Below are 14,817 nucleotides of genomic sequence, written 5' to 3' on the forward strand. Positions count from 1 at the left end.
TACAGGAGAGAGGACACTGCTGACCATAAGAGCTTACACTCTACAGGAGAGAGGACACTGCTGACCATAAGAGCTTACACTCTACAGGAGAGACACTGCTGACCATAAGATCTTACACTTTACAGGAGAGAGGACACTGCTGACCATAAGAGCTTACACTCTACAGGAGAGAGGACACTGCTGACCATAAGAGCTTACACTCTACAGGAGAGAGGACCCCGCTGACCATAAGAGCTTACACTCTACAGGAGAGAGGACACTGCTGATCATAAGAGCTTACACTATACAGGAGAGAGGACCCCGCTGACCATAAGAGCTTACACTCTACAGGAGAGAGGACACTGCTGACCATAAGAGCTTACACTCTACAGGAGAGAGGACACTGCTGATCATAAGAGCTTACACTCTACAGGAGAGACACTGCTGACCATAAGAGCTTACACTCTACAGGAGAGGACACTGCTGATCATAAGAGCTTACACTCTACAGCAGACACTGCTGACCATAAGAGCTTACACTCTACAGGAGAGAGGACCCCGCTGACCATAAGAGCTTACACTCTACAGGAGACACCGCTGACCATAAGAGCTTACACTCTACTGGAGAGAGGAACATGCTGACCATAAGAGCTTACACTCTACAGGAAAGAGGACCCCGCTGACCATAAGAGCTTACACTCTACAGGAGAGAGGACACTGCTGACCATAAGAGCTTACACTCTACAGGAGAGAGGACCCTGCTGATCATAAGAGCTTACACTCTACAGGAGAGAGGACCCTGCTGACCATAAGAGCTTACACTCTACAGGAGAAAGGACCCCGCTGATCATAAGAGCTTACACTCTACAGGAGAGAGGACACTGCTGATCATAAGAGCTTACACTCTACAGGAGAGAGGACCCCGCTGACCATAAGAGCTTACACTCTACAGGAGAGAGGACACTGCTGACCATAAGAGCTTACACTCTACAGGAGAGAGGACACTGCTGACCATAAGAGCTTACACTCTACAGGAGAGAGGACACTGCTGACCATAAGAGCTTACACTCTACAGGAGAGTGGACATTGCTGATCATAAGCGCTTACACTCTACAGGAGACAGGACACTGCTGACCATAAGAGCTTACACTCTACAGGAGAGAGGACACTGCTGACCATAAGAGCTTACACTCTACAGGAGAGAGGACCCCGCTGACTATAAGAGCTTACACTCTACAGGAGAGAGGACCCTGCTGATCATAAGAGCTTACACTCTACAGGAAAGAGGACACTGCTGACCATAAGAGCTTACACTCTACAGGAGAGGGGACCCTGCTGACCATAAGAGCTTACACTCTACAGGAGAGACACTGCTGACCATAAGAGCTTACACTCTACAAGAGAGAGGACACTGCTGATAATAAGAGCTTACACTCTACAGGAGAGAGGACCCCGCTGACCATAAGAGCTTACACTCTACAGGAGAGAGGACACTGCTGACCATAAGAGCTTACACTCTACAGGAGAGAGGACACTGCTGACCATAAGAGCTTACACTCTACAGGAGAGAGGACACTGCTGACCATAAGAGCTTACACTCTACAGGAGAGACACTGCTGACCATAAGATCTTACACTTTACAGGAGAGAGGACACTGCTGACCATAAGAGCTTACACTCTACAGGAGAGCGGACACTGCTGACCATAAGAGCTTACACTCTACAGGAGAGAGGACACTGCTGACCATAAGAGCTTACACTCTACAGGAGAGAGGACACTGCTGACCATAAGAGCTTACACTCTACAGGAGAGAGGACCCCGCTGACCATAAGAGCTTACACTCTACAGGAGAGAGGACACTGCTGATCATAAGAGCTTACACTCTACAGGAGAGAGGACACTGCTGACCATAAGAGCTTACACTCTACAGGAGAGAGGACACTGCTGATCATAAGAGCTTACAATCTACAGGAGAGACACTGCTGACCATAAGAGCTTACACTCTACAGGAGAGGACACTGCTGATCATAAGAGCTTACACTCTACAGCAGACACTGCTGACCATAAGAGCTTACACTCTACAGGAGAGAGGACACTGCTGACCATAAGAGCTTACACTCTACAGGAGACACCGCTGACCATAAGAGCTTACACTCTACTGGAGAGAGGAACATGCTGACCATAAGAGCTTACACTCTACAGGAAAGAGGACCCCGCTGACTATAAGAGCTTACACTCTACAGGAGAGAGGACACTGCTGACCATAAGAGCTTACACTCTACAGGAGAGAGGACCCCGCTGATCATAAGAGCTTACACTCTACAGGAGAGAGGACACTGCTGACCATAAGAGCTTACACTCTACAGGAGAGAGGACACTGCTGACCATAAGAGCTTACACTCTACAGGAGAGAGGACACTGCTGACCATAAGAGCTTACACTCTACAGGAGAGACACTGCTGACCATAAGAGCTTACACTCTACAGGAGAGAGGACCCTGCTGACCATAAGAGCTTACACTCTACAGGAGAGACACTGCTGACCATAAGAGCTTACACTCTACAGGAGAGAGGACCCTGCTGACCATAAGAGCTTACACTCTACAGGAGAGGGGACCCCACTGACCATAAGAGCTTACACTCTACAGGAGAGAGGAGACCGCTGACCATAAGAGCTTACACTCTACAGGAGAGAGGACACTGCTGACCATAAGAGCTTACACTCTACAGGAGAGGGGACCCCACTGACCATAAGAGCTTACACTCTACAGGAGAGAGGAGACCGCTGACCATAAGAGCTTACACTCTACAGGAGAGAGGACCCTGCTGACCATAAGAGCTTACACTCTACAGGAGAGAGGACACTGCTGACCATAAGAGCTTACACTCTACAGGAGAGAGGACACTGCTGACCATAAGAGCTTACACTCTATAGGAGAGAGGACCCTGCTGATCATAAGAGCTTACACTCTACAGGAGAGAGGACCCCGCTGACCATAAGAGCTTACACTCTACAGGAGAGAGGACCCCGCTGACCATAAGAGCTTACACTCTACAGGAGAGACACTGCTGATCATAAGAGCTTACACTCTACAGGAGAGAGGACCCCGCTGATCATAAGAGCTTACACTCTACAGGAGAGAGGACCCCGCTGATCATAAGAGCTTACACTCTACAGGAGAGAGGACCCTGCTGACCATAAGAGCTTACACTCTACAGGAGAGAGGACACTGCTGACCATAAGAGCTTACACTCTACAGGAGAGAGGACACTGCTGACCATAAGAGCTTACACTCTACAGGAGAGAGGACCCCGCTGATCATAAGAGCTTACACTCTACAGGAGTGTTGTGGGTATCACTGTATAACTTGGCATGTTTACTGTGATGGTGCATTTTTGTGTGGTTTATTGTGAGCCCTCAGCAGAGAGGAATGATTGGCATGGTTGTCATTTTTACCATTCAGGGTTCTAGAAAAGCTGAGTGACTTCCCCTGTGGTTCATGGTGGTTGTAGTCCTGTTGGCTATTACTCAGCTTTCCCAGTAAGAGATATAATTAGGTAAATGGCTGAATAACAACTTGACATTTCCTGGGGATCCAGGGGGTCAGTGTAAGGGTTAATCGTCTGTAATACAAGTCTCTTCAGATGGGAGAGGGAGCTGCTCGGATTCTAGCGATCCACTTATTGGCTCAGTGTTGCTTTGCCGAGCGTACAAGTCAATCCTCTTCTCTAGCTAATAAAGAGCTGAGGTGCTATTCCTGCTCGGCTGGCATCTGATGCCACAAGAGGTGGGCACTGCTGCATTCTGTATTATCTGCCGGACACTAGGACCCAGGTGGGCCCCCAGCCCTGTGCTGCACTAGGATGGACATGTCAGCACTGGGCAGCATCAGCCGGGCATCAGGAGGGGATGCCGGGGGTCTCTAGACGTATAGCAGCACTAACATACAGCAACATCTGCCTGGCTGAAGACAGCCCAGCCCTGAGCCTGTGACTCCACCAGCAGCCATGCATGATAAAAGCAAATCAGCAGAATAAAGGAGGAGAGACCCGAGCGGCATGGCCCAAAGCAAGAGGCACACGTACAGCCGGGTAAGAGGGGGCGCTGCTACATCTATAGGGTGGAGGGGCAGCAGAGCTGCATAGGAATGATGTAAGTGGGTGTAGAGCCCGTCCTATGTGGAGGAGAGAGAACAATGGACAATAATAATGATAATGATAATATACCGTATTTATATATCGCCAACATATACTGATACTGGACATATTTGTGGTTTTGTCTGCGACCCAGCGAAAAGGCGGCGCGGCCGTTTATCGTATCCAGTCCGGCCATTGCGTCACCTGTATAAATACGGACATGAATGGAAACATTGTAAGGCATTGACACTTTCCGGTAGGTCGGTGCGACACATGCGTTAATATTTTGCACATTATAATATGGCGCATACTTTGTGTAATGTGAAACGCATGCCGCAGATGTAGTCTATGGCTTATATGGTGTCGTTTATGGCGCTGCGACATGACGTATCACGTTTATAAATATATTGCATTCCATATCATTATCTAACCATAACCGCGCCCCTTACAATGGCCAAAAAATGGCTGAACTGTTGTAAGGTGCAATTCATTCTTAAATGTGGCGCACGTGGCAAACAATGTATCTGCTCTGCTTCACGTAGAAATACAAAATATTACATGAGATGAGCAACTAAAGGCTTAAAGATACAAGAAACATACTCGCAGCGTGGATATCTGTAGTACTGCCGGGGGTAATATTAGTGATTTAGTAGTAGTAGCAGTGTAGATATCTGTAGTACTGCTGGGGTAATATTAGTGATTTAGTAGTAATAGCAGTGTAGATACCTGTAGTACTGCCGGGGGTAATATTAGTGATTTAGTAGTAATAGCAGTGTGGATATCTGTAGTACTGCTGGGGGTAATATTAGTGATTTAGTAGTAATAGCAGTGTAGATATCTGTAGTACTGCTGGGGGTAATATTAGTGATTTAGTAGTAATAGCAGTGTAGATACCTGTAGTACTGCTGGGGGTAATATTAGTGATTTAGTAGTAGCAGTGTAGATACCTGTAGTACTGCCGGGGGTAATATTAGTGATTTACTAGTAGCAGCAGTGTAGATACCTGTAGTACTGCTGGGGTAATATTAGTGATTTAGTAGTAGCAGCAGTGTAGATACCTGTAGTACTGCTGGGGGTAATATTAGTGATTTAGTAGTAGCAGCAGTGTGGATATCTGTAGTACTGCTGGGGGTAATATTAGTGATTAGTAGTAGTAGCAGTGTAGATACCTGTAGTACTGCCGGGGGTAATATTAATGATTTAGTAGTAGCAGCAGTGTAGATATCTGTAGTACTACTGGGGGTAATATTAGTGATTTAGTAGTAGCAGTGTAGATACCTGTAGTACTGCCGGGGGTAATATTAGTGATTTAGTAGTAATAGCAGTGTAGATATCTGTAGTACTGCTGGGGGTAATATTAGTGATTTAGTAGTAGTAGCAGTGTAGATACCTGTAGTACTGCTGGGGTAATATTAGTGATTTAGTAGTAGCAGCAGTGTAGATACCTGTAGTACTGCTGGGGGTAATATTAGTGATTTAGTAGTAGCAGCAGTGTGGATATCTGTAGTACTGCTGGGGGTAATATTAGTGATTAGTAGTAGTAGCAGTGTAGATACCTGTAGTACTGCTGGGGGTAATATTAGTGATTTAGTAGTAGCAGCAGTGTGGATATCTGTAGTACTGCTGGGGGTAATATTAGTGATTAGTAGTATTAGCAGTGTAGATACCTGTAGTACTGCTGGGGGTAATATTAGTGATTTAGTAGTAGCAGCAGTGTAGATACCTGTAGTACTGCTGGGGGTAATATTAGTGATTTAGTAGTAGCAGTGTAGATACCTGTAGTACTGCTGGGGGTAATATTAGTGATTTAGTAGTAGTAGCAGTGTGGATATCTGTAGTACTGCTGGGGTAATATTAGTGATTTAGTAGTAGTAGCAGTGTGGATATCTGTAGTACTGCTGGGGTAATATTAGTGATTTAGTAGTAGTAGCAGTGTGGATATCTGTAGTACTGCTGGGGGTAATATTAGTGATTTAGTAGTAGTAGCAGTGTAGATACCTGTAGTACTGCCGGGGGTAATATTAGTGATTTAGTAGTAGCAGCAGTGTAGATACCTGTAGTACTGCTGGGGTAATATTAGTGATTTAGTAGTAGCAGCAGTGTAGATACCTGTAGTACTGCTGGGGTAATATTAGTGATTAGTAGTAATAGCAGTGTAGATACCTGTAGTACTGCTGGAAGTAATATTAGTGATTTAGTAGTAGCAGTGTAGATACCTGTAGTACTGCTGGGGTAATATTAGTGATTTAGTAGTAATAGCAGTGTAGATATCTGTAGTACTGCTGGGGATAATATTAGTGATTTAGTAGTAGTAGCAGTGTAGATACCTGTAGTACTGCTGGGGGTAATATTAGTGATTTAGCAGTAGTAGTGTAGATACCTGTAGTACTGCTGGGGTAATATTAGTGATTTAGTAGTAATAGCAGTGTAGATATCTGTAGTACTGCTGGGGATAATATTAGTGATTTAGCAGTAGTAGTGTAGATACCTGTAGTACTGCTGGGGTAATATTAGTGATTTAGTAGTAGCAGCAGTGTAAATACCTGTAGTACTGCTGGGGGTAATATTAGTGATTTAGTAGTAGTAGCAGTGTGGATACCTGTAGTACTGCTGGGGGTAATATTAGTGATTTAGTAGTAGTAGCAGTGTAGATACCTGTAGTACTGCTGGGGGTAATATTAGTGATTTAGTAGTAGCAGCAGTGTAGATATCTGTAGTACTGCTGGGGGTAATATTAGTGATTTAGTAGTAGTAGTGTAGATACCTGTAGTACTGCTGGGGTAATATTAGTGATTTAGTAGTAGCAGCAGTGTGGATATCTGTAGTACTGCTGGGGGTAATATTAGTGATTTAGTAGTAGTAGCAGTGTAGATACCTGTAGTACTGCTGGAAGTAATATTAGTGATTTAGTAGTAGCAGCAGTGTAGATACCTGTAGTACTGCTGGGGGTAATATTAGTGATTTAGTAGTAATAGCAGTGTAGATATCTGTAGTACTGCTGGGGTAATATTAGTGATTTAGTAGTAGCAGTGTAGATACCTGTAGTACTGCTGGGGTAATATTAGTGATTTAGTAGTAGCAGAAGTGTAGATACCTGTAGTACTGCTGGGGTAATATTAGTGATTTAGTAGTAGTAGCAGTGTAGATACCTGTAGTACTGCTGGGGGTAATATTAGTGATTTAGTAGTAATAGCAGTGTAGATACCTGTAGTACTGCTGGGGTAATATTAGTGATTTAGTAGTAGCAGCAGTGTAGATACCTGTAGTACTGCTGGGGGTAATATTAGTGATTTAGTAGTAGTAGCAGTGTAGATACCTGTAGTACTGCTGGGGGTAATATTAGTGATTTAGTAGTAATAGCAGTGTAGATACCTGTAGTACTGCTGGGGGTAATATTAGTGATTTAGTAGTAGCAGTGTAGATACCTGTAGTACTGCTGGGGATAATATTAGTGATTTAGTAGTAGTAGCAGCAGTGTAGATACCTGTAGTACTGCTGGGGTAATATTAGTGATTTAGTAGTAATAGCAGTGTAGATACCTGTAGTACTGCTGGGGTAATATTAGTGATTAGTAGTAGCAGCAGTGTAGATATCTGTAGTACTGCCGGGGGTAATATTAGTGATTTAGTAGTAGTAGCAGTGTAGATATCTGTAGTACTGCTGGGGGTAATATTAGTGATTTAGTAGTAATAGCAGTGTAGATACCTGAAGTACTGCTGGGGTAATATTAGTGATTAGTAGTAGCAGCAGTGTAGATATCTGTAGTACTGCTGGGGATAATATTAGTGATTTAGTAGTAGTAGCAGTGTAGATACCTGTAGTACTGCTGGGGGTAATATTAGTGATTTAGCAGTAGTAGCAGTGTAGATATCTGTAGTACTGCTGGGGGTAATATTAGTGATTTAGTAGTAATAGCAGTGTGGATATCTGTAGTACTGCTGGGGTAATATTAGTGATTTAGCAGTAATAGCAGTGTAGATATCTGTAGTACTGCTGGGGTAATATTAGTGATTTAGTAGTAATAGCAGTGTAGATACCTGTAGTACTGCTGGGGGTAATATTAGTGATTTAGTAGTAATAGCAGTGTAGATATCTGTAGTACTGCCGGGGGTAATATTAGTGATTTAGTAGTAATAGCAGTGTAGATATCTGTAGTACTGCTGGGGTAATATTAGTGATTTAGTAGTAATAGCAGTTTGGATACCTGTAGTACTGCTGGGGTAATATTAGTGATTTAGCAGTAGTAGCAGTGTAGATACCTGTAGTACTGCTGGGGTAATATTAGTGATTTAGTAGTAATAGCAGTTTGGATACCTGTAGTACTGCTGGGGTAATATTAGTGATTTAGCAGTAGTAGCAGTGTAGATATCTGTAGTACTGCTGGGGGTAATATTAGTGATTTAGTAGTAATAGCAGTGTAGATATCTGTAGTACTGCTGGGGGTAATATTAGTGATTTAGTAGTAATAGCAGTTTGGATACCTGTAGTACTGCTGGGGGTAATATTAGTGATTAGTAGTAGTAGCAGTGTAGATATCTGTAGTACTGCTGGGGGTAATATTAGTGATTTAGTAGTAGCAGTGTAGATATCTGTAGTACTGCTGGGGGTAATATTAGTGATTTAGTAGTAATAGCAGTGTAGATATCTGTAGTACTGCTGGGGGTAATATTAGTGATTTAGTAGTAGTAGCAGTGTAGATACCTGTAGTACTGCCGGGGGTAATATTAGTGATTTAGTAGTAGTAGCAGTGTAGATATCTGTAGTACTGCTAGAAGTAATATTAGTGATTTAGTAGTAGCAGTGTGGATATCTGTAGTACTGCTGGGGGTAATATTAGTGATTTAGTAGTAGTAGCAGTGTAGATACCTGTAGTACTGCTGGGGTAATATTAGTGATTTAGTAGTAGTAGCAGTATAGACATCTGTAGTACTGCTAGAAGTAATATTAGTGATTTAGTAGTAGCAGTGTGGATATCTGTAGTACTGCTGGGGGTAATATTAGTGATTTAGTAGTAGTAGCAGTGTAGATACCTGTAGTACTGCTGGGGGTAATATTAGTGATTTAGTAGTAGTAGCAGTGTAGATATCTGTAGTACTGCTAGAAGTAATATTAGTGATTTAGTAGTAGCAGTGTGGATATCTGTAGTACTGCTGGGGGTTATATTAGTGATTTAGTAGTAGTAGCAGTGTAGATATCTGTAGTACTGCTGGGGGTAATATTAGTGATTTAGTAGTAATAGCAGTGTAGATACCTGTAGTACTGCTGGGGTAATATTAGTGATTTAGTAGTAGTAGCACTGTAGATATCTGTAGTACTGCTAGAAGTAATATTAGTGATTTAGTAGTAGCAGTGTGGATATCTGTAGTACTGCTGGGGGTTATATTAGTGATTTAGTAGTAGTAGCAGTGTAGATATCTGTAGTACTGCTGGGGGTAATATTAGTGATTTAGTAGTAATAGCAGTGTAGATACCTGTAGTACTGCTGGGGTAATATTAGTGATTTAGTAGTAGCAGCAGTGTAGACATCTGTAGTACTGCTAGAAGTAATATTAGTGATTTAGTAGTAGCAGTGTGGATATCTGTAGTACTGCTGGGGGTAATATTAGTGATTTAGTAGTAGTAGCAGTGTAGATATCTGTAGTACTGCTGGGGATAATATTAGTGATTTAGTAGTAGTAGCAGTGTAGATACCTGTAGTACTGCTGGGGGTAATATTAGTGATTAGTAGTAATAGCAGTGTAGATACCTGTAGTACTGCTAGAAGTAATATTAGTGATTTAGTAGTAGCAGCAGTGTAGATACCTGTAGTACAGCCGGGGGTAATATTAGTGATTTAGTAGCAGCAGTGTAGATACCTGTAGTACTGCTGGGGGTAATATTAGTGATTTAGTAGTAATAACAGTGTGGATAGCTGTAGTACTGCTGGGGGTAATATTAGTGATTTAGTAGTAGCAGCAGTGTAGATACCTGTAGTACTGCCGGGGGTAATATTAGTGATTTAGTAGTAACAGCAGTGTAGATACCTGTAGTACTGCTGGAAGCAATATTAGTGATTTAGTAGTAGCAGCAGTGTAGATACCTGTAGTACTGCTGGGGTAATATTAGTGATTTAGTAGTAATAGCAGTGTAGATACCTGTAGTACTACTGGGGGTAATATTAGTGATTTAGTAGTAGCAGTGTGGATAGCTGTAGTACTGCTGGGGTAATATTAGTGATTTAGTAGTAATAGCAGTGTAGATACCTGTAGTACTACTGGGGGTAATATTAGTGATTTAGTAGTAGCAGTGTGGATACCTGTAGTACTGCTGGGGTAATATTAGTGATTTAGTAGTAATAGCAGTGTAGATACCTGTAGTACTACTGGGGGTAATATTAGTGATTTAGTAGTAGTAGCAGTGTAGATACCTGTAGTACTGCCGGGGGTAATATTAGTGATTTAGTAGTAATAGCAGTGTAGATATCTGTAGTACTGCTGGGGGTAATATTAGTGATTTAGTAGTAGCAGTGTAGATACCTGTAGTCCTGTTGGGGGTAATATTAGTGATTTAGTAGTAGCAGTGTAGATACCTAGAGTACTGCTGGGGGTAATATTAGTGATTTAGTAGTAATAGCAGTGTAGATACCTGTAGTACTGCCGGGGGTAATATTAGTGACTTAGTAGTAGCAGTGTAGATATCTGTAGTACTGCTGGGGTAATATTAGTGATTTAGTAGTAATAGCAGTGTAGATATCTGTAGTACTGCTGGGGGTAATATTAGTGATTTAGCAGTAGTAGCAGTGTAGATATCTGTAGTACTGCTGGGGTAATATTAGTGATTTAATAGTAATAGCAGTGTAGATATCTGTAGTACTGCCGGGGGTAATATTAGTGATTTAGTAGTAATAGCAGTGTAGATACCTGTAGTACTGCTGGGGGTAATATTAGTGATTTAGTAGTAGCAGTGTAGATACCTGTAGTACTGCTGGGGGTAATATTAGTGATTTAGTAGTAGCAGTGTAGATACCTGTAGTCCTGCTGGGGGTAATATTAGTGATTTAGTAGTAGCAGCAGTGTAGATACTTGTAGTATTGCTGGGGGTAATATTAGTGATTAGTAGTAATAGCAGTGTAGATATCTGTAGTACTGCTGGGGGTAATATTAGTGATTAGTAGTAGTAGCAGTGTAGATATCTGTAGTACTGCCGGGGGTAATATTAGTGATTTAGTAGTAATAGCAGTGTAGATACCTGTAGTACTGCCGGGGGTAATATTAGTGATTTAGTAGTAATAGCAGTGTAGATACCTGTAGTACTGCTGGGGGTAATATTAGTGATTTAGTAGTAGTAGCAGTGTAGATACCTGTAGTACTGCTGGGGGTAATATTAGTGATTTAGTAGTAGCAGCAGTGTAGATACCTGTAGTACTGCTGGGGTAATATTAGTGATTTAGTAGTAATAGCAGGGTGGATACCTGTAGTACTGCCGGGGGTGATATTAGTGATTTAGTAGTAGCAGCAGTGTAGATACCTGTAGTACTGCAGGGGTAATATTAGTGATTTAGTAGTAGTAGCAGTGTAGATACCTGTAGTACTGCTGGGGATAATATTAGTGATTTAGTAGTTGTAGCAGTGTAGATATCTGTAGTACTGCTGGGGGTAATATTAGTGATTTAGTAGTAGCAGCAGTGTAGATACCTGTAGTACTGCCGGGGGTAATATTAGTGTATTAGTAGTAGTAGCAGTGTAGATATCTGTAGTACTGCTGGGGGTAATATTAGTGATTTAGTAGTAATAGAAGTGTAGATACCTGTAGTACTGCTGGGGGTAATATTAGTGATTTAGTAGTAGCAGCAGTGTAGATACCTGTAGTACAGCTGGGGGTAATATTAGTGATTTAGTAGTAGCAGCAGTGTAGATACCTGTAGTACTGCTGGGGGTAATATTAGTGATTTAGTAGTAGCAGCAGTGTAGATACCTGTAGTACTGCTGGGGGTAATATTAGTGATTTAGTAGTAGCAGCAGTGTAGATACCTGTAGTATTGCTGGGGGTAATATTAGTGATTAGTAGTAGTAGCAGTGTAGATACCTGTAGTACAGCTGGGGTAATATTAGTGATTTAGTAGTAATAGCAGTGTAGATATCTGTAGTACTGCTGGGGTAATATTAGTGATTTAGTAGTAATAGCAGTGTAGATACCTGTAGTACTGCTGGGGGTAATATTAGTGATTTAGTAGTAATAGCAGTGTAGATACCTGTAGTACTACTGGGGGTAATATTAGTGATTTAGTAGTAGCAGTGTGGATAGCTGTAGTACTGCTGGGGTAATATTAGTGATTTAGTAGTAATAGCAGTGTAGATACCTGTAGTACTACTGGGGGTAATATTAGTGATTTAGTAGTAGCAGTGTGGATAGCTGTAGTACTGCTGGGGTAATATTAGTGATTTAGTAGTAATAGCAGTGTAGATACCTGAAGTACTACTGGGGGTAATATTAGTGATTTAGTAGTAGTAGCAGTGTAGATACCTGTAGTACTGCTGGGGTAATATTAGTGATTTAGTAGTAGCAGCAGTGTAGATATCTGTAGTACTGCTGGGGGTAATATTAGTGATTTAGTAGTAGCAGTGTAGATACCTGTAGTACTGCTGGGGTAATATTAGTGATTTAGTAGTAGCAGCAGTGTAGATACCTGTAGTATTGCTGGGGGTAATATTAGTGATTTAGTAGTAGCAGTGTAGATACCTGTAGTCCTGTTGGGGGTAATATTAGTGATTTAGTAGTAGTAGCAGTGTAGATACCTAGAGTACTGCTGGGGGTAATATTAGTGATTTAGTAGTAGTAGCAGTGTAGATACCTGTAGTCCTGTTGGGGGTAATATTAGTGATTTAGTAGTAGTAGCAGTGTAGATACCTAGAGTACTGCTGGGGGTAATATTAGTGATTTAGTAGTAGCAGTGTAGATACCTGTAGTACTGCTGGGGGTAATATTAGTGATTAGTAGTAATAGCAGTGTAGATACCTGTAGTACTGCTAGAAGTAATATTAGTGATTTAGTAGTAGCAGTGTAGATACCTGTAGTACTGCTGGGGGTAATATTAGTGATTTAGTAGTAATAACAGTGTGGATAGCTGTAGTACTGCTGGGGGTAATATTAGTGATTTAGTAGTAGCAGCAGTGTAGATACCTGTAGTACTGCTGGGGGTAATATTAGTGATTTAGTAGTAGCAGCAGTGTAGATACCTGTAGTACTGCTGGGGTAATATTAGTGATTTAGTAGTAATAGCAGTGTAGATACCTGTAGTACTACTGGGGGTAATATTAGTGATTTAGTAGTAGCAGTGTGGATAGCTGTAGTACTGCTGGGGTAATATTAGTGATTTAGTAGTAATAGCAGTGTAGATACCTGTAGTACTACTGGGGGTAATATTAGTGATTTAGTAGTAGCAGTGTGGATAGCTGTAGTACTGCTGGGGTAATATTAGTGATTTAGTAGTAATAGCAGTGTAGATACCTGTAGTACTACTGGGGGTAATATTAGTGATTTAGTAGTAGTAGCAGTGTAGATACCTGTAGTACTGCCGGGGGTAATATTAGTGATTTAGTAGTAATAGCAGTGTAGATATCTGTAGTACTGCTGGGGGTAATATTAGTGATTTAGTAGTAGCAGTGTAGATACCTGTAGTCCTGTTGGGGGTAATATTAGTGATTTAGTAGTAGCAGTGTATATACCTAGAGTACTGCTGGGGGTAATATTAGTGATTTAGTAGTAGCAGCAGTGTAGATACCTGTAGTACTGCTGGGGTAATATTAGTGATTTAGTAGTAATAGCAGTGTAGATATCTGTAGTACTGCTGGGGGTAATATTAGTGATTTAGTAGTAGTAGCACTGTAGATATCTGTAGTACTGCTGGGGTAATATTAGTGATTTAGTAGTAATAGCAGTGTAGATATCTGTAGTACTGCCGGGGGTAATATTAGTGATTTAGTAGTAATAGCAGTGTAGATACCTGTAGTACTGCTGGGGGTAATATTAGTGATTTAGTAGTAATAGCAGTGTGGATATCTGTAGTACTGCCGGGGGTAATATTAGTGATTTAGTAGTAGTAGCAGTGTAGATACCTGTAGTACTGCTGGGGGTAATATTAGTGATTAGTAGTAATAGCAGTGTAGATACCTGTAGTACTGCTGGGGTAATATTAGTGATTTAGTAGTAATAGCAGTGTAGATATCTGTAGTACTGCTGGGGGTAATATTAGTGATTAGTAGTAGCAGCAGTGTAGATACCTGTAGTACTGCTGGGGGTAATATTAGTGATTAGTAGTAGCAGCAGTGTAGATATCTGTAGTACTGCTGGGGTAATATTAGTGATTAGTAGTAGTAGCAGTGTAGATACCTGTAGTACTGCTGGGGGTAATATTAGTGATTTAGTAGTAGTATCAGTGTAGATATCTGTAGTACTGCTGGGGTAATATTAGTGATTTAGTAGTAATAGCAGTGTAGATACCTGTAGTACTGCTGGGGGTAATATTAGTGATTTAGTAGTAATAGCAGTGTAGATACCCGTAGTGCTGCTGGGGGTAATATTAGTGATTTAGTAGTAGTAGCAGTGTAGATATCTGTAGTACTGCTGGGGGTAATATTAGTGATTTAGTAGTAATAGCAGTGTAGATACCTGTAGTGCTGCTGGGGGTAATATTAGTTATTTAGTAGTAGTAGCAGTGTAGATAC

At 41.5% G+C, this 14,817-nt stretch overlaps 1 protein-coding gene across 1 annotated transcript in view; it reads left to right on the forward strand.

Moving 5' to 3' along the window:
• Window positions 1-3,652: 3,652 nt before the first annotated feature.
• LOC142674681 (dynactin subunit 1-like) overlaps window positions 3,653-14,817 on the forward strand; it is a 70,538-nt gene continuing 59,373 nt past the window's right edge. Inside the window, exon 1 of the mRNA XM_075847197.1 lies at window positions 3,653-4,069. Coding sequence (XP_075703312.1) covers window positions 4,037-4,069 — 33 coding nt within the window. The 5' untranslated portion in view covers window positions 3,653-4,036. The remainder of the gene's footprint in view (window positions 4,070-14,817) is intronic.

The sequence above is a fragment of the Rhinoderma darwinii genome (genome assembly GCF_050947455.1).
Source record: "Rhinoderma darwinii isolate aRhiDar2 chromosome 1 unlocalized genomic scaffold, aRhiDar2.hap1 SUPER_1_unloc_6, whole genome shotgun sequence".
In the NCBI taxonomy this organism is placed as follows: Eukaryota; Metazoa; Chordata; class Amphibia; order Anura; family Rhinodermatidae; genus Rhinoderma; species Rhinoderma darwinii.